The sequence below is a fragment of the Gigantopelta aegis genome, unplaced genomic scaffold, assembly GCF_016097555.1.
Source record: "Gigantopelta aegis isolate Gae_Host unplaced genomic scaffold, Gae_host_genome ctg2970_pilon_pilon, whole genome shotgun sequence".
NCBI lineage: Eukaryota > Metazoa > Mollusca > Gastropoda > Neomphalida > Peltospiridae > Gigantopelta > Gigantopelta aegis.
Window position 1 is genome coordinate 25,419 of NW_024533121.1, and position 27,833 is coordinate 53,251.

General features: G+C 30.8%; 1 protein-coding gene across 1 annotated transcript; it reads left to right on the top strand.

Moving 5' to 3' along the window:
* Nucleotides 1–3,429: 3,429 nt before the first annotated feature.
* On the top strand, nucleotides 3,430–27,633 carry LOC121391793 (zinc finger protein 354C-like; the record flags this gene model as incomplete). Its single annotated transcript, XM_041523294.1, has 5 exons — nucleotides 3,430–3,505; nucleotides 18,607–18,707; nucleotides 19,279–19,692; nucleotides 25,812–25,999; nucleotides 27,563–27,633. Coding segments are annotated over 5 exons (850 nt in total), but the record flags the coding sequence as incomplete, so codon positions are not given.
* Nucleotides 27,634–27,833: the final 200 nt, after the last annotated feature.

Genomic DNA, 27,833 nt, shown 5'->3' on the forward strand with positions numbered 1-27,833 from the left:
ATTACTCATTTTATTAAAAACTGGGGTAGAGGTGAGACAGAGAGCTATTAAGAGAGGTGAGCAGTGTAAATATGAAAAGATACTGTTGGCTAGTACATTGTACGTATGACTATTCATACTACAGGTATATCATCACACCTTACTGTATAATTCTTAATGTTGGTATAATATTCTACACTCATTTTTATACATGCTCTGCTTTGACTTACTAATTTATTAGTTACCAGTATACAATTCAATTTTACCATTTGTAAAATATGTCCCTGATCCTGTCATATCTTTATATAAGGGTGAATTGTGATTTTTAAATTTCTTGCATTGTTTGTAGTAAATGTGTGAACACTGTTGAAAAAACCACAATGTATACATTATCACTTTTAATCTATACTTATATCTATGCTTTTCTTTAATTAAAAGTACCTTCCCTTCTACATAAATTAAAAATATAACATAATATTTTTATGTCAAAGTATATATAGCATGAAATATCATGTCCTATTTTATACCCTATATATACATACATATATATTTATATATATGCATCACCAAATAAAACCTAAACTAATTCATTTAAAGTGATATTTTTTGTGTAATCATGCCATTTGTCTATATCCTGAATTTACTTGTGGTCAATGCATTATTCCAACAGTCATGTAGCTAGTTAATCAACTTTATTATGAACAACTTATTTTGTTGTTGAGCATACTTGAAAGTAAGAATGCATGCACTAATAGCACATTGTCTTACTGGGTTTACATGGAAGGGTATTTTGCAATAATTTTTGTATTTGGTTCTACAGTATTGAAGTATGTACTATATACTTGTTTATAACTAAAATTATTTCTGTTGTTTCTTTATGTTATGTTTCTTGTGTTTATGTCATTCATACTAAATATGTCATTTATTATTGGTACAAATATTTAATGCTATCATTTCGTTACCTATAATTATTATTCTCCATTGTATCTATTTCATTACACTCTTGAGTGAGTAATGGTACATTTCAATGAAGACCCCTCTCCAAGCATTATAGAAATTCTCAGTATCATCAGTCATAAAATCTTAGAATGAATATCCACATTTCCTATCAGCTCTTTCAAGGCTCATCGAATTATAGCAGCACCTTCAGAGTTAGATAGTAACCATCCCAACAGTACACCTTCTCCAAGTTCATCAAAGCAAAGAATGTTATGGGTTTTAAAGTAGTAAATATTAGTTTCTTGTGTACTATACATGTACACTACTATGCTACACAAATTTTAAATGTTATCTCTCTGAAAGTAGGTTGGATTCCCAGTCATCATTATATAACTCATTTATATCATTTTTCTGCTACTGATCTTAATACAAATTGGATTGTCATCAACATTAATACATTTTGTCCTATATTTTCAATCTATGAGGACATAATATGATGATGATTAGCAAATCTTGTGTGCATTAGCCTTTTCTTTGTTTTTTTTTTATGTGACAAAGAAGCTCCTTATTGTAGTATGTATTATACATTTCTCCTGTCATCCATACTAAATTATGTCAATTATTAGTGGGTTGAAGTATTTTAATCAAACTGTAGCTACCTACATTAATCCATTTCATTACACACCGACAGAACACATGGTGGATCCAGAAAACACTTCCTTCAAAGCATTATAGAAAATTTCATCATTATCACTCATAAGATCTTAGTATATATGAACGTCTCCACATTCCTTTTGACTTTTCTATAGACTTATAATTATTGATTACAGCTTAATATTCACAGTTAGACATGATCTACCCATCGTTAAAACCAGTACTACTTTTTCTAGTTCACCTAAAGCAATGATTGTTATGAGAACAAAGTCATATATTTTATATCACTGCTGTAATACCAAAGTTTTAAGGAAATCTATCTAAAAAGAAGTTTGCACTCCAACATCATTAGATAAGTCATATCTTTCGTTGCTGTTGATGTTGCTGCATAATACAAAAATTGGGGTGTCATGCCATTATCAGTTTCGTCCTGAATCAAGTATAGCAAAATATTGTAACACCATCACTGAGTTCGAGCTTTGAATAAAAAAAATGCATTTATTAGTTTTTACACATAACTCATTCATTGCTTTAGAGAAAATTGTAACATCAATGAAAGACAAAGAACCAGCTTCATAATCCTCTTTACATTTCAATTGTTAGGAATCTAATATTAGCAACAAAACAAAATAAGGCCTTTCTTGTTTGTACCTAAAGCCACAGCTTATAGTACCTGTACTCTCTTTCCTTTTCATGTTCAGTTTTGATATGAAATTACTTGCAACAAATTAATAAGAAATGTAATGTTTGTTTCTTTCTCTAAAAAATGTGAATGCACTGGTAATAATAATGTATGAAAATTAAAAGACATTATTAGTTTTAATGTGTCAAGTAATAATATGTATATTTTTTATTACAGTACAAACTATAAAAATGGTAAGATTATTAGTACTCATTTTAAATCATTAACGCAATAAATATTTTGGACAAGACCTGATTTCTTCATTAGTTGGAACTTGTTTGTATAATTTTTTTATGGTCAGTGAGATTAAAATAAGTTTTTTTTTTAATGATGAAACCATAATATATTTTTATGACACTCAAGTTTTTATGTATAGATATATATAAAAGAATATTAATCTATTCAATAGTATACTGATTTGTAAAGATTTAGTAACATGTACACTACAAACAAAGCTTGATTAATTATAAATGATAGTGAACAAAAGTATTAATAAAATTGTAATGTTACCAACAAAAGATAGCTCTAAGTTCATTGTAGCATGTATAGTTAGAAGTAGTGGTTATATAATATCTGTAGTGAGCATAGGGTAAGTATAAGAATAATCAGTATAAGTATAATAAGTGTAAAAAAGCAGAACGGTAACGAGTGGAATAGTAACAATAATAACTGTAGTAATAACTGTAATAGCCCAGTGTCTCCAGCTGTAACTGCTATTGGCACACTTACACACTTGCAACCATAACAATGATGGACAACTACCACTCCAAACATAATAGAAATAATATTAAGGAGGATCAAAGCCCAACCGAGCTTTAGATTGAGCCTCTTGTAGATCACCACGTATTTTAGCATGATGAGCCTATATATAATTACACACACACATGTTATGGCTTTATAATAAGTATATCTTAGTTACAAAACTGGCCCAAACTTATGGCAAATACAATAGCTGGGTATATATACAAAAAGGGAGAAGCAATTCCCAAGAAAGAAACAGATATGAATGTTAGCACAATAGACAGTGGGCAAGTAGTGATCGCTTGAATGACGAAGCACAGTCCTTGCAACTACTACAGTAGGTTGTGACTGCACAACAATTATATTCGACTAAGAAAAAAATGATCTTGTCTTCTTTGATATATTATTAACTTACAGTTGTTGCTGTATGACAGGAACAGCCTGAGCATCAGGAAGACATGGCTGCTGTTGAACAGGTGGATAATAAGGAGGAGGAGCATCTGTTTATAAGTAAGGAATGTCATGAGACTCACAAATATTATTATGTGCATACTTTGTATCCCTCCTGAGGAGTGTGTTCTTCTTGTGATGAGAAATCCTGCTCTGAAGTATTGTGATCTCTGTTCTTGTAGAGGGAGATACCCTTGCTGCATAATCATATAGTTATGTTATGTACATGATATTATATTAAATTGTAATGAACTGTAAATAGCAATTTTAAATGTTGGTGGCAGTGTAATGATCTTGTGCAAACTATATCTTTACCCGTTTTGGATTTCTTGGCACTACATATAAAATTAGAAAGAAAAATGATGTTATTTAAAATTGTAATACCTAGTTAAAAATTTTAAAGGTATAATATTTTTTACTCCAGAGACCATCTTGTTGTCTACAATTGTATCAATGCTATTTTGACATTTAGATATATGCAGTCATTTGAGAACTGCTGTGGTACACATATTTTATCTAATGACACATTTTATATACTGTTACAGGTGCATTTGGAATAGGTTGTGGGGTATATGCTATGCAGTTCAAGATATCTACCCCTCAGCTTTGCCTCAGTAGTGTGTGCCCAATACAATTACGCATACCTTATGATGACCAACATTATCATAATTATATAGTACACACTTCGTGACCGATATAGCATATTTATAGTACATTATATAATATATAACATAAACTCTACATTTTTCTACATATTTACATACACGTTTGTTTAGTAAAGCATTGACTTTCAGCCGATGAGTGCTTACAACATTTGCGGTGTAGGGGTCAATAATGGTTCCACTATGCGTTTATTTATGTACAAAAACACGAAAGTCGGTTTTTCATTTACACACTTAAGAAAATCAAAGAAATAGTACATAGCAAATAAGTGCCCTTCCATTATGTATCCGTAAGTACAGATTAAATAGCCCAGAGAATAATCAGTCAGTTCTGTGAAGACACTTCTACTATTGCGCGTGAGAAATTTGCTAGAGTGCAATAGTATCGAAAGCGGAATCTTTATATCATTTAATTACCGGAAATACACCGCCTAATATTGTATATTGAAATAGTAATTCTTGCATTTACTTCAATACATCAAAGATCAGTAAGTAATCTATGCAATCAGGGAACTTATCACCAGTAACATTATGACAATGTATATACAGAGTCAAAAAAAATTCGAATTTGATAATTTTTTTAAAACTGTTTTTGGTTTCTAGATTTCATTATTAATCATTATATTTATTCAAGTATACAATACAATAAATGAACAATGTTCCTAATAATGAATTATGTAGCAATTATTACGGCATTGTTCACTGGTAGGAAGTGAATGTCCCTTTTTTTGGCGATATACTTTTTCGTGGAACCTACACATATGACCTAATTTGTGATAAGGAACACTTCAGGCAAACAATCTGTGACATGGTGTTGTGAAAAAAGACCACTGTTAATGCTCTTCAAAATAGTTTTGTATGCATACTGTTACTATATATACACAAACTATTTATGGTAACTGTATTTATGTAAAACCGTTTTTGGACGAGGACCACTTCTGGCAAACAATTTGTGACCTGATTTGTGAAAAGTGTCTACTGTTAATACACCTCAAAGACAGTTTTATATGCATACATTTACTTTATGTCAGAATTATTGCATTAATTGCATGTATACAAAAACATTTATTTGATAAACACCACTTTTTAGCAAACAATTGTGACCTCATTTATGTAAAGAGACCACTGTTAATTTACCTCAAAAAAACAGTTTTGCAAATATAATTAGTTCTATATATCTACAACTATTCATGATAACTGTATGCATACAAAGCAGTTTTTTTGTGTTGTTTTAACAATGGTGCAAACCAATTCACATGTATTCTATAAATCAATCTTTCAGTTCTACATTGATATTATAATGTTGTTTTTCATGATCTACAAAATAGTTGACATTTATAGCAGTTTTATCTACTCATTCTATGAATGTTACTTTATATATATATATATATATATATATATATATATATATATATATATATATATATATACAGATTATATCGATTAAACATTATCAATTGTATTAACAACCAAATTGTAATTTTCATCATAAATTTCTATGTAATTTAATCTAGAGTTTGTGTAAATAAACTTCTATAAAAATTGGTTGTTCTACTATTACAAACTGTGTTAAACTACAAATTAGTTGGTTAAAAGATAAAGTACAGATTTGTGATTTTTTTAAAAAAAATTATATCATTCCTGTGTTATATGTCATGTAACTAACTTCCTGAGAGTGGCCTACTTTGCCTGGAGTCAATTGCAAGAAATAGGACCACTTATGAGGTGCTTTTTTTTTTTTACTAGTCGATTAAGTCTACATTATTCAGTCAATAGCATAAGCCAAAACCATTGAGGAACTTTAGATCATATTTTTAACTCATGGACTACCTGGCAAAGTTTATGATGGATAATGCTATTTGGCCTTCATTCATCAGTCAAGAGTATTAACAATTTTAGAAAGTAAATGGTATCAAACATGTGGACTAAAGTACCATTATTATCCCTCTTCAAATGAGTTAGTAGAAAGGGCAATAAAAACTGTTAAACAACGACTAAAGTGTATTAAAGGAAATATCATTCAAGACAAGCTCTCTAATTTTTTCTTTAAGCACTAGATTATGGCACATACAACCATTGGTGTTTTGCCAGCAGAATAATTGACTAATTTGATGTCCTAGATCTTGTTTGGATTTCCTGACATTAGTGAAAGGGTAAAAAAGATCTTAAATGAAACAAAGGAAAAACCATGATAAAAACAAAAACATTGATAACATTTGGAGATAAAATTTTGGCTGAAATTTCACATCATCTAATCCTAATTGGTTTAGTGGGGAAACTATCTGATCAACTGGTCCTTTATATTATCTTATAAAATTGTCTAATGATGTTGAAACTCACTGTTATTTTGACCATATTTTCTAGACAGAACCTTCAATCAGAAGCCAACCTCACATGGGGAATACTCAACTGAGTGTTGTTCTGAATATGCCCCAATTCACATGATTGTTTGAATCACCATTACATACTAAAAAGCTAAAGGTTGAAGAGTGTAGTATATATATATATATAATTATATATATATATATATACACTGTTTATTAGTGATTATGTATTGTGCATTATGATATTTTATCTATATATGTAAATCTATAGTTGTTGTATTTAGAATAAAAATTATAACCACATTATTACAGTAGTAACTCAAGTTTTATCTGTATCACATACATAAAATATGACTATTTTTCAATATTATACTTATATTTTAATGATTTTAATATCTAGTACACTACAAAAAGACTTTGTTAAGTAAAAATGATAGTAGTGAACAAAAGTATTAATAAAATTATAGTGAAAGCCACAAAAGGTAGCCCTAAGTTGTTAGTAGCATCTATAATTTGAATAAAAGTTTTTATAATAAATGTAGTTGATATTGTAGTTAAGAATAAGAATAGTAAGCATAACAGATACGAGTGGAATAAAAATAATAACCATAGTAGTAACTGTAAGTAACTGTAATAGCCAATGTGTCTAGATGTAGCTAGCTATTATTGATGTTATTGTTTACAACTGTAAAGAAAATGACAATGCAAAATAAACTATTATTACCAACAGTATGCTTATTCTGGAATGATTCAATATCTGTATGCTACAAATAAATCATAATTTAAATAAAAATGATAGTGAACAAAAGTATTAATAAAATTACAGTGAAAGCCACAAAAGGTAGCTCTAAGTTTGTTAGTAGCATGTATAATTAGAATAAGTGGTTGTATAATAAATGTAGTTGGTATTATAGTAAGAATACCAATATAAGCATAACAACAGTATAAAATCAGAACTGTTATGCGTGGAATAGTAACAAGAATAGTCATAGTAGTACCTGTAATAGCTGTTGCGTCTAGACGTAGCTGCTATTTGTACTGCTGTCATCATTGCAAAAATGTTGACAACTATCATCCCAACTACAAAGGAAACAATATTAAGGATCCAGGCAACATGAGCTTTAGATTGAGCCCTTGCACATCACCATTTGTCTCCGTGACGAAAGCCTATATAGATACATTACACACACAAAGTTGTCTTTACAATAATAATATCTTATTTACAAAATATACTCACACTTATGGCAAGAATAATGGCTGGTATGGTACACACAAGGGTGTGCAACTGGGTCCAAAATAAGCACAGGAATGTCGGGTTGCACAATGGACAATGTCAAGTAGTGATCCTTTGTAGGACGAATCACAGTCCTTGCAATCGTTGAAGTTGGTTTGTGGACTGTACAGTAACTATATTTGACTAAGAAGGAAAAAAAATGTTTTCCTTAATAGCAGATGAAGATACTAGTTACTGGTGAGGAGGACTCCTCCTCCTTTACTTAAATTATGTGGAAAGTAAGATTTCTTTACTGTTAACTATGTTAATTAAATCTGTGTATAGGAAAAACAGTACCTCAGGAAACTTTGTGAAATTTATGTGGCAGATCATTCCTAGCTCCAGTTCCTGATACAATGTGTCACCTACAAGACAGTGGTGTTGTATGCTATGCTAATCCAATTACGACTGTCCACTGTGTGATAATCTCTTGGGGAATGTGATTTCATGGAAGATATGGCCTTTATGAAAACTGTATTAAAATCAACTGAATATTGAGATATGAATATACATTAGTTGTGTTATGAATTAGTTGCAGTCTAGTAGTCCTCCATGTCAACAAGCAATAAAATTAAGAGATACATTGCATCCAATACATTTCTAGGTTACTGAAGTGAACATTCCTCCTAAGACAATATGCATACTCTTCAATTCTGTACTGCATATCTTAAGAGGCAGGCCCATATGTAGATTTAGCATACTCAAAGAGGTCTTTATCAATGTTTCACTTATAAATCAATAGTACCTAAATTTAAGTTTTCATTGTAAACACAGATATGTCATCATGAATCCATACTTACCTGACTGCTCTGGTAGGAAAAATAATATCTGGAATACCTCCAGGGGTTCAGCTCTTTTACTTGGACGTAGTTGTGATGATTCCACTCATGACAAGATTTTTCGACTCAATTTGATGACTAGAATAAAACAAAATCTAACTGCTTCACTACAAAAAAGCAATATCTACATTAAATTGATAGCACTTGGACAGGTAGCCTATAAATAGAATATTGATGTCAAACAGTAGATTGAAATGTGTATCAATAAACCAATAGTGTGGAGTTTTCCCTATTTCGGTATATGAGAACAGAAAATGTTAAATACTTACATGTGCTGATCTAATGAGTCATCTACACAACCAGATGAGAATTAAATCCTGTTAAAATTACAGCATTACAGTAAGATTTTTTAACTTACTTTAAAGAATGTGATCCACCAGTCAGTTAATCGAGTACGCAAATATGACCACCATGCTCTATCCTCTGTGGTATATTAAAATAACACTATAACATTTAATAAAAAAAAATACAAACCTGATTAGCTTGACCTTCCATACCTAAAACTCATTCCCCAGCAAATGTGAACAGTGTGATTGCTACGTAAAGATGGATGAAGAAAATATATAATATTATTTTCTGTTAACCACGATCAGTGTGTAAAATGCAACTATGGAAGACCTGGTAAAAATTACAATAAATTTAAGAGTAATTCACAAACAAACTTAACATTTAAACATTCAAATATAGCATCAAAATAGTTTGTGTGACAATTTGTGGATCATTATTAGAAGACTAGGAAATATCTATAAATTAATTAAGGTTATATGTAGTGAAGATTTAGGATAACAAATTACCTGTCAATACAACCATGAATGGTGATTCCAAAATTAATGGTTTTAGCTTGTCATAGCTGTAACAATGTCAGATAAAATTGGGGCTCTTAAAGTAACAATAATTATTATTTTTCAAGACATCAACATCAATCAAGTATACAAATTACCTTGCTCCTATAAACTCTACGCTTCAATCTGCAAACGTGCTCGATCAAGAGATAATAATAAGTGTTATGAAACAGAGAATCAGAAATTAACATCAACTAACCGTCTAACACTCATTTGATGTGTTATTTTGAGCCTATTCAACATACTCTGTATCCTAAAAGTGAAACTGAGCCATAGCTCTTCCTATAGTAGAATATATATATATTTCCCACTAGTAATTATATAAGTTACCAGTCTACATTAATCAGTTACTTTTACACACACAAACATATTAACCATCCCCAAAAAGTTTCCCTAGTCTGGCATTTGCTACCCCTTCACTAAAAACAGAGGAATGAGCTGCAACATCAGACTAAATTTACTGTAATAGAAGAAGAACAAATAGACAGAATATCTGCCTCCTCTGCCAATGCACTGACTCCAAACTCGTGTCTTAAGCAGCGAAGGTGCCTTTTGATAATTAACTACCCATGTCTTTGGAGAAGCTTTGTATGATTCCAGTAGAAAGGCCCATCATGGAATAACAGATAATTAAGTCATACGTGAAAAAACTCGTTGGAAAAAAACACTGGAAAACAGTGGGACTACAGCCATTTTCTCGAGTCCTCAAAACAACAGATCCTAGGACACTTGATACACGTGCTTCCAATGGAAAATGGCTGGATAGCTAGCAATACCGTATTAGTCTAAATAATTTGAAATTAGACTTGTGCGTAAGAGATGTTACTTTAAATCTGTAATATTTGTTGAAGAAGTTTTTATATAGTATTTTTTTACTCATGTGAAGTCTAGTTTGCAACAGTTGTGTCAATGTATTTATAAATTGGATATTAGTGGACATCTGCTTTTAGAAACAGTACAAGTGGTACAAAGCTTCTATCTAATGCCACACTTGTATATAATGTTATATCTCCTAACTAGACAAGTCCTGTTGCTATTTATTAAGCAACTACATTGTCATGAAGCATCCAATAAGATATCTAGCCCTCAGCTTTGCACCGACCTTATAGTATGTACTGATATAATTAAGCTCACTAATAATGACACAATACCATAATAAACAGACCTATTTATTTAACATATTTGTGGTAAGTTATATAGTACATTGTTCAACACATTTATATTATTATGCATGCATTTTTGCAGTCAAGGAATATATGTCGGGATTTGTCGTTAATCAGTACAGGGCAGATGAGGTAACGCGATTAAACAGAATTATCATTGGCACACAGCTATCACAATATTAAAGAAATTGACATAGTAAATAGGTACCTTCCATTATTAGTACAGAGGTGATCCAAATTTATAGACTTGAAAGAGAGAAAAACAATCAGTTCTCTTGCAAAAACTCAAATATATATTTCACCTGACCATTTTAATTACTATCATATACTGAACAATCTAAGTGAAAGAATGTAGTAACATATGTCTATTGTTTATTTAGTGATGTAATGTTTTTTTGATTTTTTCTATTTATCTAAATCTACTTATTGTTGTGTTATAATAAAAATTATAACTATAGTAGTAACTTAAGTTTTATCCAAATCACATAAAAAAAATATTAATATTGTTCAATACTGTACCTATTATGCAATGACTTAATATTCTGCACACTATAAAAAAATTGATAAGTAAAATAAAATTACAGTGAAAGCCACAAAGGTAGCTTGAACTTTGGTAGTAAGTAGCATGTATAATTGGAATATATGGTTGATTAGTTTAGTATTGTAGTAAGAATAAGAATGGTAAGTATAAAGCAGAGGGTATAAGTGGAATAGTACAATAATGATCATAATAGTAACTGTATTGCCAGTGTGTCTAGTTGCTTTTGTAGATGTTATCATTGCAACTGTAAAGAAAATGAGAATTATGAGAATGAGTTTTACAGATAAAAATTATTATCTGTAAAACTATACTTATTCTATAATGACTTGATATCCTGTATGCTACAAATAAATCTTAATTAACTAAAATGATAGTGAACAATAGTATTGATAAAATTACTGTTACCATAAATGTAGCTCTAAAATTGTTGAAAAAATATATAATTTGAATATGTGGTTGTATAATAAATGTAGTTGGTATTGTAGTAAGAATAAAAATAGTAAGTATAGCAAGAAGAACAATAACAAGTGCAATAGTAACAATAATAATCATAATATTACCTGTAGGGGATTGCTCTGGCTATATATACTGCTGTTAAATTAATGAAATAGTTGACAACTAATATCCCGAAAACAAAGGCAAGAATATTAAGAATCAAGACAACTCGAGTATTATATTGAGCCCCTTTCATATTGCCGTGTGTCTCAGCATGACGAGCCTATATAGATATTTACACACACAAACAGAAGGTGAGTAATCCTAGTTTAATAACTTAAGTATTGGTCCTCACTTCAAACCAGCTGTACCCATTTCTTTGCAGGTATTTTCTTTTTTCCGGACTTGCAAAAAATATCTATAATGTAATATCTACATTGTATAAACAACAATAGTATATATTAATAATGTATGTATCACAATAATGTTACAATGTTACAATTGTATGTAGTAAAAACATGTAATATATCATGTATATATCTGACACCGTATTGTTCTTTTTTATTTCTACAGTACTACTTCTATATTTTTTCTCACATTCTCAAACAAGGATTTTCTTTGAGCTGTTTAGTATCAATAGTGACTATAACTTCCCTCCTGTATAACATAATGATAACTAATATAAAAGGCTGATATAGCAGTAATTATACACATTAATCATTTTTTATTATATTCTTTCTCCCTTACACAATATATATCTATATATGACTTCTATCACTCAGTGATGCTTGTCTCTCTCAACTAGACGTATCAAATTGGTTCTCTCCAAAGAAAGTTAGTCACAATGATTGTTAAGTTTGTCACAATGATTGTTAAGTTAGTCACAATGATTGTTAAACTAGTTACAATGATTGTTAAATATAATTAAATTACAATTGAATTGAATGATGTCACTAACAAAATAATTAAAGTCAATTTTATTGAACTATTCTTGACAAGAAGAGCAATAGTAAAACTGAAGTATTATAATGTCTCTTATCTAGCTATAGTCTGAGTTGTTCAAAATGGTAGATGTAACGTAAGAATTATGCGACTATGAAAAAGAGGAGACTAGTAAATATTAAAAAGAATATATATCATGACTATCATATTATTATAAATTATTAAACACAAATTAATTGAAATATTAAACACATACACATATTATAGAAGTGATATTATAGCAGTTATTATATAATTAAAGTAGGTGTAAATTGATTTTAGCTAGACTTTTCAAGTCTTACTAATTCTAGGGAGATGCTACAAGTAAAACAGTTCAGTTAACTGAAGGTACTACATCAATGATAGAGATTGTTGTTACTGTTGAAGAAGGTCACTCTCAACTAAAAACTTACACAATATCTATACAATGTTTATCATCTAGTGATGCTTGCCTCTCTTAAATAAAAATAAAAAAAAGTATAGTATAACAAGTATAGTATATAATAAAAAAAAATAAAAAAAAAATGTTATAAAGTGTAGTATATAGTATAGGTAAAAGTATAGTATAAGTATAGTATTTAATTTAAAAATAATTATTATTATTTTTTGTAAGAACCAATAAAATTTTAGTAGGAGGGACTAGTATTTTTAACGGAAATAGTGATCTGTTATCTTGTTTTTATCAACTAGACTAAGTCTGAGTTGTTCAAAATGGCAGATGTAATGCAAGAATTATGTGACTATGAGAAGAGAAGACTAGAGAATATTAAAAAAAATATTGAAATCATGAAAAGTTTAGGTAACAAACTATTACAAGGTAAATAAAAGTGATAAATATTGTGTGTAGGTTTAGATGTTAAGTCCCAAAAGAAGAGTAGAGCTGGAAAAAAAAGGAGAAGAAGGAGACGATATAGTAATAGTAGTAATAGTAGCAGTGATAGTGGAGATGAATGGACACCTGCTATAGAGACTAGTGTGATGAAGAAAAAAAAACAAATGATGTCACAAAAGGTAATAAATATGTAAATTAAGAATGGATTAATTTTGGTGTTTAATTTTAGTAGTTGAGAATGTAGTGAAAGAATCTCTGTGTAATATAAGAGAACATGTGGTAAGTATTTGATGTAAATGTAATGTTGGTTGACTGTCCCTATCAATGTTAGGATCACCAACATACAAAAGTCTTGAAGCAGCAAAAAGCACAGCGGAAGAAATATTACAAACCTGTAAAGGGGGAGGAGCCTTCATTTGAGAGCCTTGATTGCAAGTTGTCTAATGAGTTTTTTTTGGAGTTATTGGAGGTGATGATAATGAAGAATATAAAGACTTTGAAGGATTTGATATTGAAGATGTGTAAGTTAGATTATATCAGTATTGATGATGTTTTCTTAATACAGTGGTGATGTACCTCAGTGTCCAGTTAGTGAACGATATCCTAAGAGATTAAGTCATCAAAAAGAATACAGAGAAGATGAACTTTCTGATGAGATGAATATCTCTGTAAGTTCAGTATCAATATGGTTACTTCTACAACTTTTGTTACTAGTTTGTGATGACTGTGAGGAATTTCATCATGGTGACTGTCCTGTTCATGGACCATTACTAACTCTAGATCCTTCTAGCGGTCATGATGAAGCATCTCTACAATACACTACTGTATTTGTTCCATCTGAATTAACTGTTAAACCTTCTAAGATAGCCAATGCTGGTGTTGGTGTTTTTTTGCTACACAGTTTATACCCTCGTAGAGTTAGGTTTGACATGTCCTTATGAAGGAAGGAGAGTGTTAAAGAAGAGCTCACTGAAGGAGAAGATACTAGCTACATGTGGGAGGTACTGTATAGAATAATAAAAAGTATTAACTATTTTAATTCATTCAGGTAAAGCGCATTGGAGAGAGGTCATATTAGTTGATGGTCCATCAGATAATCAAAGTAATTGGTTACGATTTGTTAACTGCGCTCAATGTAGATGAACAGAATTTAGTTGCTTTTCAATATCATGGTAACATCTATTATCGTTCAAGAATTCTTCAAGCATATTTATCCCTGGTAGTGAACTCTATGTCAAAGTGGTATGGTGAACAATATGCAAGAGAACTTGGGATTACAGCTACTTTTGAAGAAAGTAAAGTAATTCTTTTGACAGAAATAAAATGTAATTTATCTATTTTTAGATGATTGTCAACTTTATAATTGCAAAAAATTGTGGAAGTAGTTTTGTTTTGAAAGGTAATTTTGATTTGCATCTTCGACATAATCCTAATTGTCTTGCTGCTAATCCTCAATGTTTTACTTGTCAAAAATGTCAAGAAAGTTTTTTGTGAATTGTATCAGTTACAAGACCACATTCGTAAACATGAGCAACTTGATGTAAAAAGGAACAAATCATAAGAAAGAACTCATTTCCAATGAATATAAACTGCTAATTGATAATCCAGATAATATGTGTGATCATTGTGGAAAGAAAATTTTCTTGTCAGTCATCATTGAGAACTCATCTTCATGGTAAATCTTACCAATGTCAGTACTGTGGAAAAGGATTTTATCAAAACAGTAATCTTAAAATTCATCTTCGTATTCACACTGTGATAAACCTTACAATGTCAGTACTGTGGAAAAGAATTTAGTTATAACATAGTTTCCAAAGACATCTTCATATACACACTGTAAACGAACCTTACCAATGTCAGTATTGTGGAAAAGGATTTTAGTACGAATAGTCATCTCAAAAATCATCTTCGTATACACACTGTAATAAACCTTACCAATGTCATACTGTGGAATAGGATTTAGTTGTAATGGTAGTCTCCAAACTCATCTTTGTATACACACTGTGATAAACCTTACCAATGTCAGTACTGTGGAAAAGCATTTAGTGTAATAGCAATCTCAAAGACATTTTCATATACACACTGGTAATAACCTCACCAATGTCAGTACTGTGGAATAGGATTTAGTCGTAATTGTAATCTCCAATTCATCTTCGTATACATACTGGTGATAAACCTTACCAATGTCAGTACTGTGAAAAAGGATTTAGTACGAATAGTGATCTCCGAAGACTATTCGTACACACTGGTGATAAACCTTACCAATGTCAGTACTGTGGAAAAGCATTTAGTTGTAATGGCAACCTCAAAAAACATATTCGTATACACACTGGTGATAAACCTTACCAATGTCAGTATTGTGGAAAAGGATTTAGTCAGAATAGTAATCTTCAAAGTCATCTTCGAATACACACTGGTGATAAACCTTACCAATGTCAGTACTGTGGAAAAGCATTTAGTTGTAATAGCAATCTCAAAAAACATGTTCGTATACACACTGGTGATAAACCTCACCAATGTCAGTATTGTGGAAAAGGATTTAGTACGAATAGTGATTTCCAAAGACATCTTCATATACACACTGGGTATAAACCTTAGTACGGTTTGAAAAGAATTTAGTCAGAATTATTGTTGCTATGTATTTTTCTAAAGTACTTAACTATTTTTGATAATAATTATTCATTATAAGTCACCATAGTAACAACACTAGAGAAACAACGGACATTGCAGATGTAGAGAAGTTACAATAGTTCCAGAGTGGTTAGTACCAAAGTTTTAGAGCACAGTAAACAGAATGAAGGTGATCACTGTAGCTACAGGAGTAAGTGAAGTCAAGTTAACATCTCTAACCAGTGATAGCAGTTCTTATATAATTAAAGTAGGTGTAAATTGTTTCTAGCTAGACATTTCAAGACTTACCAATTCTAGGGGAGATGCTACAAGTAAACAGTTCAGTTAACTGAAGGTACTACATCAATGATAGAGATTGTTGTCCCACTGCTGAAGATGGTCACTCAACTAAACTTACACAATATCTATACAATGTTTTATCATCTAGTGATGCTTGCCTCTCTTAAATAAAAAATAAAAAGAAAAGTATAGTATAACAAGTATAGTATATACTAAAAAATAAAAAAAGTAAAATAAATGTTATAAAGTGTAGTATATAGTGTAGGTAAAAGTATAGCAATGTCAGTATGTGGAAAAGCGTTTAGTTGTAAAAAGCAATCTCAAAAGACATTTTCGTATACACACAGGTAATAAACCTTACCAATGTCAGTACTGTGGAATAGGATTTAGTCAGAATGGTAATCTTCAAAGTCATCTTCGTATACACACTAGTGATAAAACCTTACCAATGTCAGTACTGTGAAAAAAGCATTTAGCTGTAATGCATCTTCCAACTCTCTTTGTACACACACTGGTGATAAACCTTACCAATGTCTGTACTGTGGAAAAAGGATTTAGTAAGAATAGTTATATCCATAAGCCATATTCGTATACACACTGGTGATAAAACCTTACCAATGTCAGTACTGTGGAAAAGCATTTAGTTGTATAGCAATCTCAAAGACATTTTCATATACACACTGGTAATAAACCTCACCAAATGTCAGTACTGTGGAATAGGATTTAGTCAGAATGGTAATCTTCAAAGTCATCTTCGAATACACACTGTGATAAAACCTTACCAATGTCAGTACTGTGAAAAAAGCATTTGGCTGTAATGGCAATCTCAAAAGACATTTTCGTATACACACTGGTGATAAACACCAATGTCAGTACTGTGGAAAAGGATGTAGTACGAATAGTGATCTCCAAAGACATCTTTGTATACACATGGTGGTGAAAAGTTAGTACTTTAAAATAATTTAGTCAGAATTATTGTTGCCAACTTATCTTTGTATTTGTCTAAAGTAATTAACTATTTTTGATAATAATATTCATTGTCACTTTATTAAGTAAACCATAGTAACAACACTAGAGAAACAAATGGACTTTGCAGATCTAGAGAAGTTAAAGTAGTTCCAGGGTGGTTAGTCCCAAAGTTTCAGAGTACAGTAACAGAATGAACTGCACTGTAGCTAGTGTAGGAGTGAAGTGAAGTTAACATCTCTAACCAGTGATAGTAGTTCTTATAACCATTAAAGTAGGTGTAAATTGTTTCTAGCTAGACTTTCAAGTCTTACTATTCTAGGGAGATGCTACAAGTAAAACAGTTCAGTTAACTGAAGGTACTACATCAATGATAGAGATTGTTGTCACTGCTGAAGATGGTCACTCAACTAAAAACTTACACAATATCTATACAATGTTTGATCATCTAGTGATGCTTGCCTCTCTTAAATAAAAATAAAAGTAAAAGTAGTATAACAAGTATAGTATAGACTAAAAAATAAAAAAAAGTAAAAAAAATGTTATAAATTATAGTATATAGTATAGGTAAAAAGTATAAGTATTTAATTTAAAAATAATTATTATTTTTGGTAGAACCAATCAAATTTTAGTAGGAGGGACTAGTATTTTTAACGGAAATAGTGATCTTTTATCTTGTTTCATCAACTAGAGTAAGTCTGAGTTGTTCAAAAATGGCAGATGTAATGCAAGAATTATGTGACTATGAGAAGAGAAGACTAGAATATTAAAAAAAATATTGAAATCATGAAAAGTTTAGGTAAAAACTATTACAAGGTAAATAAAAGTGATAAATATTGTGTGTAGGTTTAGATGTTAAGTCCTAAAAGAAGAGTAGAGCTGGAAAAAAAGGAGAAGAAGGAGAGGATATAGTAATTGTAGTAATAGTAGCAGTGATAGTGGAGATGAATCGGGGACACCTGCTATAGAGACTTGTGTGATGAAGAAAAAAAACAAATGATGTCACAAAAGGTAATAAATATGTAAATTAAGAATGGATTAATTTTGGTGTTAATTTTAGTAGTTGAGAATGCAGTGAAAGGTTTTCTTTGTAATATAACAGAACATGTGGTAAGTATTTGATGTAAATGTAATGTTTGACTGTCCCTATCAATGTTAGTCACCAACATGTAAGAAGTCTTGAAGCAGCAAAAAGCACAGCGGAAAGAAATATTACAAACCTGTAAAGGGGAGGAGCCTTCATTTGAGAGCCTTGATTGCAAGTTGTCTAATGATTTTTTTTGAGTTATTTGGAGATGATGATAATGAAGAATATAAAGACTTTTGAAGGATTTGATATTGAAGATGGTAAGTTAGATTATATCAGTATTGATGTTTGTTTTTCTTAATACAGTGGTGATGTACTCGGTTCCAGTTAGTGAACGATATCCTAAGAGATTAAGTCATCAAAAAGAAACAGAGAAGATGAACCTTCTGATGAAGATGAATATCTCTGTAAGTTCAGTATCAATATGGTTACTTCTACAACTTTGTTACTAGTTTGTGATGGACTGTGAGAATTTCATTCATGGTGACTGTCCTGTTCATGGACCCTTACTTACTAAAACTTCAGATCTTCGACATAATCCTAATTGTCTTGCTGCTAATCCTCGATGTTTTACTTGTCAAAATTGTCAAGAAAGTTTTTGTGAATTGTATCAGTTACAAGACCACATTCGTAAACATGAGCAACTTGATATAAAAGGAACAAAATCATAAGAAAGAACTAGTTTCCAATGATAAACTGCTAATTGATAATCCAGATAACGTGTGTGATCATTGTGGAAAGAAATTTTCTTGTCAGTCATCATTGAGAACTCATCTTCGTGGTAAATCTTACCAATGTCAGTACTGTGGAAAAAGGATTTTATCAAAACAAGTAATCTTAGGAAAAATCATCTTCGTATTCACACCTGGTGATAAACCTTACCAATGTCAGTACTGTGGAAAAGGATTTAGTTATAACAATAGTTTCCAAAGTCATCTTCGTATACACACTGTTTTAAATAAACCTTACCAATGTCAGTATTGTGGAAAAGGATTTAGTACGAATAGTCATCTCAAAATTCATCTTCGTATGCACACTGGTAATAAACCTCACAAATGTCAGTTCTGTGGAGTAGGATTTAGTCATAATTGTAATCTCCAAACTCATCTTCGTATACACACTGGTGATAAACCTTACCAATGTCAGTACTGTGAAAAAAGATTTAGTACGAATAGTGATCTCCGAAGACATATTCGTATACACACTGGTGATAAACCTTACCGTTGTCAGTACTGTGGAAAAGCATTTAGTTGTAATAGCAATCTCAAAAGACATTTTCGTATACACACTGGTGATAAACCTTACAATGTCAGTACTGTGGAAAAGGATTTAATCAGAATGGTATTCTTCAAAGTCATCTTCGAATACACACTGGTGATTAACCTTACCAATGTCAGTACTGTGGAAAAGGATTTAGTCAGAATAGTGATCTCCAAGACATCTTTGTATACACACTGGTGATAAACCTTAATACTGTTAAAAATATTTTAGTCAGAATTATTGTTGCAACTTATCTTTGTATTTGTCTAAAATAATTAACTATTTTTGATAATAATTATTCATTGTCACTTTATTAAGTTACCATAGTAACAACACTAGAGAAACAACGGATATTGCAGATCTAGAGAAGTTAAAATAGTTCCAGGATGGTTAGTCCCAAAGTTTCAGAGCACAGTAACAAAATGAACTGTCACTGTAGCTAGTGTAGGAGTGAAATAAAGTTAACATCTCTAACCAGTGATAGTAGTTCTTATACCATTAAAGTAGGTGTAAATTGTTTCTAGCTAGACTTTCAAGACTTACTAATTCTAGGAGATGCTACAAGTAAAACAGTTCAGTTAACTGAAGGTACTACATCAATGATAGAGATGTGTTGTCACTGTTGAAGATGGTCACTCAACTAAAACTTACACAATATCTATACAATGTTTATCACTTAATGATTCTTGCCTTTCTTAACAAACTGAAATAAAAGTAAAAACAAAAGAGGACAAAGTATAAAGACAATAGAATTATCTCAAGATGTAGAGGATGACATTCAAAATGATAGATAATGTAGTAGATAATGAAGAATTAGAGAACTGTCATCAGATTTATCACCTGAACATGATGACAAACAACTCATGGAGGATCATAGTGATAATCTTCCTGAAAATGTAGTCAGTGTAGTTGAGGAGAGTCAAGAAGAAAAAAGATGATGTTTGTTTGCTAAAAAAAACAAAATGAAGATACTGCTATGTCTTCTAAAAAAAGATATTTAGCTCGTAAGAGAGCAAAACTATTACAACTTACAATTTCAACAGATGCTGATTAAACCTCTTAATTTTTAACTGAAAATTAATTAGGCAGTGCCTATAGGTCCTGTAACCGGACACGTAATTCAAACTATTAGTCCGGTTATTGAAACCACACCCAATACCGTGGGCGTACATATATTAATAAAATTAAGAATGATAATAATAATAATAATAACATAGTTGGTATAGAATTTATAGATAATAAATATGAATAGATGAATATAGATAACAAAAAAATATAGTAATAAATAATCAAGTATAAAATTACCAATAAAACCAAAACCTTGTCTTTGTAGAAGACTTTCAATGGACACAATTGAAATGATATCAGGTTAAATAAGAGTCACATATTAGCATTATGACTCATCATTGATTGGCTTTAATCATAGAGCACAATACTAAACAGAATTACTTCTTAAAATGTCAATAACTACTTGAACATTGATCAATGTGTCATGAGAAAAGGACTTGTGACAACTTACAATTCATACATTCTAATACAAAACAAAAATTATATATGTTTCTGGTTGAACTTCAACATCTTGTTAATAAGGAGACCATTCCACTATATCCAGTCTAGAGATTTAAAGTGTAATGTTTGTGATTTAAACTATCATAACTATATAGTATAGTTTTTAAATAATCCAAAGTAAAGTATATGGGTGATTAAGACCATCTTGATTGCTATCAGTCCCATGTCTAGTCTATATTGATATAATTATTAACATTGTAATATGTTATATTTTGTGTGCTATTTGTTATCATAGTCAGTATAGTCATATTTACTTGTTCAAAGTGAAGTTGGCTAATACCACCTTGATCAATAGTTCTATATCCAGGCTATAGAACATTGACATTGTACAATAAGACAACTATTAAATTAAAGATACTTTTTGACAAACTATATAAATAAATTAAATTAATAGTGCACTTGTAATAACAAGAGAGTGTAACAAAAAATCCACTACTCATATATGATCCAGAGTGAAGTATAGCTGCTCTTTTTCAAATAACATTATAGCTATACTCTCATTAATATAATCCCTTTTTATTAGATTCTATGTCTTCTAAAGCTGTATAAACATCATCTTCATTCAAATTTCCAGGATGTGACTTGGATGTTATTTAGTTGCATAATGTCTGGACAGGTACTTCATATGGTGTACTTTCCATAGAAATGCATGGAGTAGCTAAATCATATAAGTCTGAGATAAACACTAAAAGGATGGACTGCTAAAAATTTTTAGTAATGGCATTATTATAGCAAATATTACTATGGTAACATTTACCATAACAACAATTACATAACAGCAACATGCATATGTATCACTATAGCAATAATTAACATACTAATTATTGATATTTTTAAATAAATCTAAAATAGTTTTTTAAAGTAAATTACACATATTCACTTTAAATGCAAGAGTATCATCTAAATAATAATGATATTAGAATATTGAAGTTTTTAGACAAATGTTAACGAAGTATCTCTTATAGGATTTGTTATAGCAAACATTTGCTCACCATTATTTTGAGTATTTACTGTCATTTTGTCTGTACAATGATGTGATCTCCAAACGAAAAGTGTAACCAATATTATTATGGTCATAATAAGTATTACAAAAATAAGAGACAACACCCACAGTAACCCCTATTATTTTTCCTTTATTGTTAGTGTCTTTATCATTAGGTTGACCTGATGGTGCAGGTGTAGAAGAGTGTATAACAGTTTCAGTATTTGTATTATCAGACTGGTTAGTTGATATAGAACCTGTTGTATATTATGAAAAAGTCAATAAAGTTTTTTGTATCAAGTATAACAACAAACAAGTGACATGTGATGACCATTGACCAAACTAGGAAATATTAATTATTTGTTATTCTAAATAAAAAATTATTACTTATCAGCACTTTCAAATTAATAATCGACACCAGAACATCATCAAGTCACATAATGTATGAACAAATAAATTTATATGTAACTCACTTATACAGTGTGGCACATATTCACTCCATTGTCCTAATAAACAAATTATACTGAATACATCATTTAGTTTGTAGTCAGCACTATACAGAAAAATTACTGTAGTACCATTAATATAACAAGCATGAACAGGACTACGTGATCCATTATCTGGTATACCTGGGTCACTTCTATCAGGTACACATAAGGGAACAGATTTACTCCATTGTCCAGATGATAGACAAGATATAGATTATTCTCATTGTAGTGTATAGCCATTTATACAGTTGAATGTAAACTCTAGTCCTTCATGCAGTTAACAGTGGTGGGCTTAATGGCAATCTTCTAATATTAGTAGGAGTACCAGAATTATTACATAAATTCAAACAGGTTAGTACATTAATAGTCCATGATTTGTTATCTTGATATTATACCTTTTTGATATAGGATGATTACAGTGATATATATAATAAAATTGTCTTACAAGTTTTTTTGAGTTATTTGGAGATGATAATAATGAAGAATATGAAGACTTTGAAGGATTTGATATTGAAGATGTGTCCAGTTATAGTGAACGATATTCTAAGAAATTAAGTCAAAAAAGAATATAAAGAAGATGAACTTTCTGATGAAGATGAATATCTCTGTAAGTTCAGTATCAATATGGTTACTTCTACAACCTTTGTTACTAGTTTGTGAGGATTTTGAGGAATTTGGTGACTGTCCTGTTCATGGACCCTTACTAACTCTAGATCCTTCTAGTGGTCATGATGAAGCATCTTTACAATACACTACCTTGTTTGTTCCATCTGAATTAACTGTAAACCTTCTAAGATAGCCAATGCTGGCCTGGGTATTTTTGCTACACAATTTATACCTCGTGGAGTCAGGTTTGGTCTTATGAAGGAAGAAGAGCTCACTGAAGGAGAAGATACTAGCTACATGTGGGAGGTACTGTACTAAAATAATTAAAAAAGTATTATTATTTTAATTTATTCAGGTGAAGCATGTTGGAGAGAGGTCATATTATATTGATGGTCAATCAGATAATCAAAGTAATTGGTTACGATTTGTTAACTGTGCTCGCAATGTAGATGAACAGAATTTAATAGCTTTTCAGTATCATGGTAATATCTATTATCGCTCATTCAAGCATATCTATCCTGGTAGTGAACTCTATGTATGGTATGGTGAACAATATGCAAGAGAACTTGGGATTACAGCTAGTTTTGAAGAAAGTAAGGTAATTCTTTTGACAGAAATAAAAATGTATTATCTATTTTTAGATGATTGTCAACTTTATAATTGCAAAAACTGTGGAAGTAGTTTGTTTTGAAAGGTAATTTTGATTTGCATCTTCGACATAATCCTAATTGTCTTGCTGCTAATCCTCAATGTTTTACTTGTCAAAAATGTCAATAAAGTTTTTTTGTGAATTGCATCAGTTACAAGACCACATTCGTAAACATGAGCAACTTGATGTAAAAGCAAGGAATCATAAGAAAGAACTCATTTCCAATGATGAACTGCTAGTTGGGAATGCAGATAATATGTGTGATTATTGTGGAAAGAAGTTTTTTTGTCAGTCGTCATTGAGGACTCATCTTCATATACACACTGGTGATAATCCTTACCAATGTCATGATCAGTACTGTGGAAAAGGATTTAATCAAAGCTGTAAACTCCAAACTATTTTTGTATACACACTGGTGTTTTAAACCTTACCAATGTCAGTACTGTGGAAAAGGATTTAGCCAGAAAGGTAGTCTCCAAATTCATCTTCGTATACATACTGGTGATAAACCTTACCAATGTCAGCACTGTGGAAAAGGATTTAATGAAAGCTGTAGACTCCAAAATCATCTTTGTATACACACTGATGATAACCTTACCAATGTCAGTACTGTGGAAAAGCATTTAGTTGTAATAGCAATCTCAAAAAACATATTCGTATACACACTAGTAATAAACCTTACCAATGTCAGTACTGTGGAAAAGGATTTAGTAGTCGGAATAGTGATTTCAAAGACACCTTCGTATACACACTGGTGATAAACCTTAGTACTGTTGAAAAAATTTAGTCAGAATTATTGTTGCCAACTTATCTTTGTATTTGTCTAAAGTAATTAACTATTTTTGATAATAATTATTTCATTATCACTTTATTCAGTTACCATAGTAACAACACTAAAGAAACAACGGACATTGCAGATCTAGAGAAGTTAAAATAGTTCCAGGGTGGTTAGTACCAAAGTTTCAGAGCACAGTAGCAGAATGAAGTGTCACTGTAGCTACTGGAGTAAGTGAAGTCAAGTTAACATCTCTAACCAGTGATAGTAGTTCTTATACCATAAAAGTAGGTGTAAATTGTTTCTAGCTAGACTTCTCAAGTCTTACTAATTCTAGGGAGATGCTACAAGTAAAACAGTTCAGTTAACTGAAGGTACTACATCATTGATAGAGATTGTTGTCACTGCTGAAGATGGTCTCTCAACAAAACTTACACAATATCTATACAATGTTTATCATCTAGTGATGCTTGCCTCTCTTAAATAAAAATAAAAATAAAAGTATAGTATAACAAGTATAGTATATACTATAAAATTAAAAAAGCTAAAAAAATGTTATAAAGTATAGTATATAGTATTGGTAAAAGTATAGTATAAGTATAGTATTTAATTTAAAAATAATTGCTATTATTTTTGGTAAGAACCAACTAAATTTTAGTAGGAGGGACTAGTATTTTTAACGGAAATAGTGATCTGTTATCTTGTTTATCAACTAGACTAAGTCTGAGTTGTTCAAAATGGCAGATGTAATGCATGAACTTTGTGACTATGAGAAGAGAAGACTAGAGATATTAAAAAAAATATTGAAATCATGAAAAGTTTAGGTAACAAACTATTACAAGGTAAATAAAAGTGATAAATGTTGTGTGTAGGCTTAGATGTTAAGTCCCAAAAGAAGAGTAGAGTTAGAAAAAAAAAGGAGAAGAAGGAGACGATATAGTAATTGTAGTAATAGTAGCAGTGATAGTGGAGATGAATGGATACCTGCTCTAGAGACTTGTGTGATGAAGAAAAAAACAAATGATGTCACAAAAGGTAATAAATATGTAAATTAAGAATGGATTAATTTTGGTGTTTAATTTAGTAGTTGAGAATGCAGTGAAAGTTCTCTGTGTAATATAAGAGAACATGTGGTAAGTATTTGATGTAACTATAATGTTTGATTGTCCCTATCAATGTTAGGATCACCAACATACAAAAGTCTTGAAGCAGCAAAAAGCACAGCAGAAAGAATATTACAAACCTGTAAAGGGGGAAGAGCCTTCATTTGAGAGCCTTGATTGCAAGTTGTCTAATGATTTTTTTGAGTTATTTGGAGATGATAATAATGAAGAATATAAAGACTTTGAAGGATTTGATATTGAAGATGTGTAAGTTAGATTATACCAGTATTGCTGATGTTTTTTTCTTAATACAGTGGTGATGTACCTCAAAGTCCAGTTAGTAAACAATATCCTAAGAGATTAAGTCATCAAAAAGAATACAGAGAAGATGAAGATATCTGATGAAGATGAATATCTCTGTAAGTTCAGTATTAATATGGTTACTTCTACAACCTTTGTTACTTGTTTGTGGAGACTGTGAGGAATTTCATCATGGTGACTGTCCTGTTCATGGACCCTTACTAACTCTAGATCCTTCTAGTGGTCATGATGAAGCATCTCTACAGTACACTACTGTATTTGTTCCATCTGAATTAACTGTTAAACCTTCTAAGATAGCCAATGCTGGTCTGGTGGTGTTTTTGCTACACAGTTTATACCTCGTAGAGTTAGGTTTGGTCCTTATGAAGGAAGGAGAGTGTTAAAAGAAGAGCTCACAGAAGGAGAAGATACTAGCTACATGTGGGAGGTACTTTAATAGAATAATAAAAAGTATTAACTATTTTAATTCATTCAGGCAAAGCGCATTGGAGAGAAGTCATATTATGTTGATGGTCAATCAGATAATCAAAGTAATTGGTTACGATTTGTTAACTGTGCTCGCAATGTAGATGAACAGAATTTAATTGCTTTTCAGTATCATGGTAACATCTATTATCGTTCATTCAAGCATATCTATCCTGGTAATGAACTCTATGTATGGTTTGGTGAACAATATGCAAGAGAACTTGGGATTACAGCTAGTTTTGAAGAAAGTAAGGTAATTCTTTTGACAGAAATAAAATGTATTATCTATTTTTAGATGATTGTCAACTTTATAATTGCAAAAACTGTGGAAGTAGTTTTGTTTTGAAAGTAATTTTGATTTGCATCTTCGACATAATCCTAATTGTCTTGCTGCTAATCCTCAATGTTTTACATGTCAAAAATGTCAAGAAAGTTTTTGTGAATTGTATCAGAATTTACAAGACCACATTCGTAATCATGAGCAACTTGATGTAAAAGGAACAAAATCATAAGAAAGAACTCATTTCCAATGATAAACTGCTAATTGATAATCCAGATAATATGTGTAATCATTGTGGAAAGAAATTTTCTTGTCAGTCATCATTGAGAACTCATCTTCGTGGTAAATCTTACCCTGTGAAAATTAGTCAGTACTGTGATACCACACTTAAATAAAAAAGGATTTTATCAAAACAGTAATCTTAAAATTCATCTTCGTATTCACACTGGTGAATAAACCTTACCAATGTCAGTACTGTGGAAAAGGATTTAGTTATAACAATAGTTTCCAAAGACATCTTCGTATACACAATGTAAATAAACCTTACCAATGTCAGTATTGTGGAAAAGGATTTAGTACGAATAGTCATCTCAAAATTCATCTTCGTATGCACACTGGTAATAAACCTCACCAATGTCAGTACTTGGAAAAGGATTTAGTCATAATGGTCATCTCCAAACTCATCTTTGTATACACACTGGTGATAAACCTTACCAATGTCAGTACTGTGGAAAAGCATTTAGTTGTAATAGCAATCTCAAAAGACATATTCGTATACACACTGGTGATAAACCTTACCAATGTCAGTACTGTGGAAAAGGATTTAGTCAGAATGGTAATCTTCAAAGTCATCTTTGTATACACACTGGTGATAAACCTTAGTACTGTTAAAAATAATTTAGTCAGAATTATTGTTGCCAACTTATCTTTGTATTTGTCTAAAGTAATTAACTATTTTTGATAATAATTATTCATTGTCACTTTATTAAGTAACCATAGTAACAACACTAGAGAAACAATGGACTTTGCAGATCT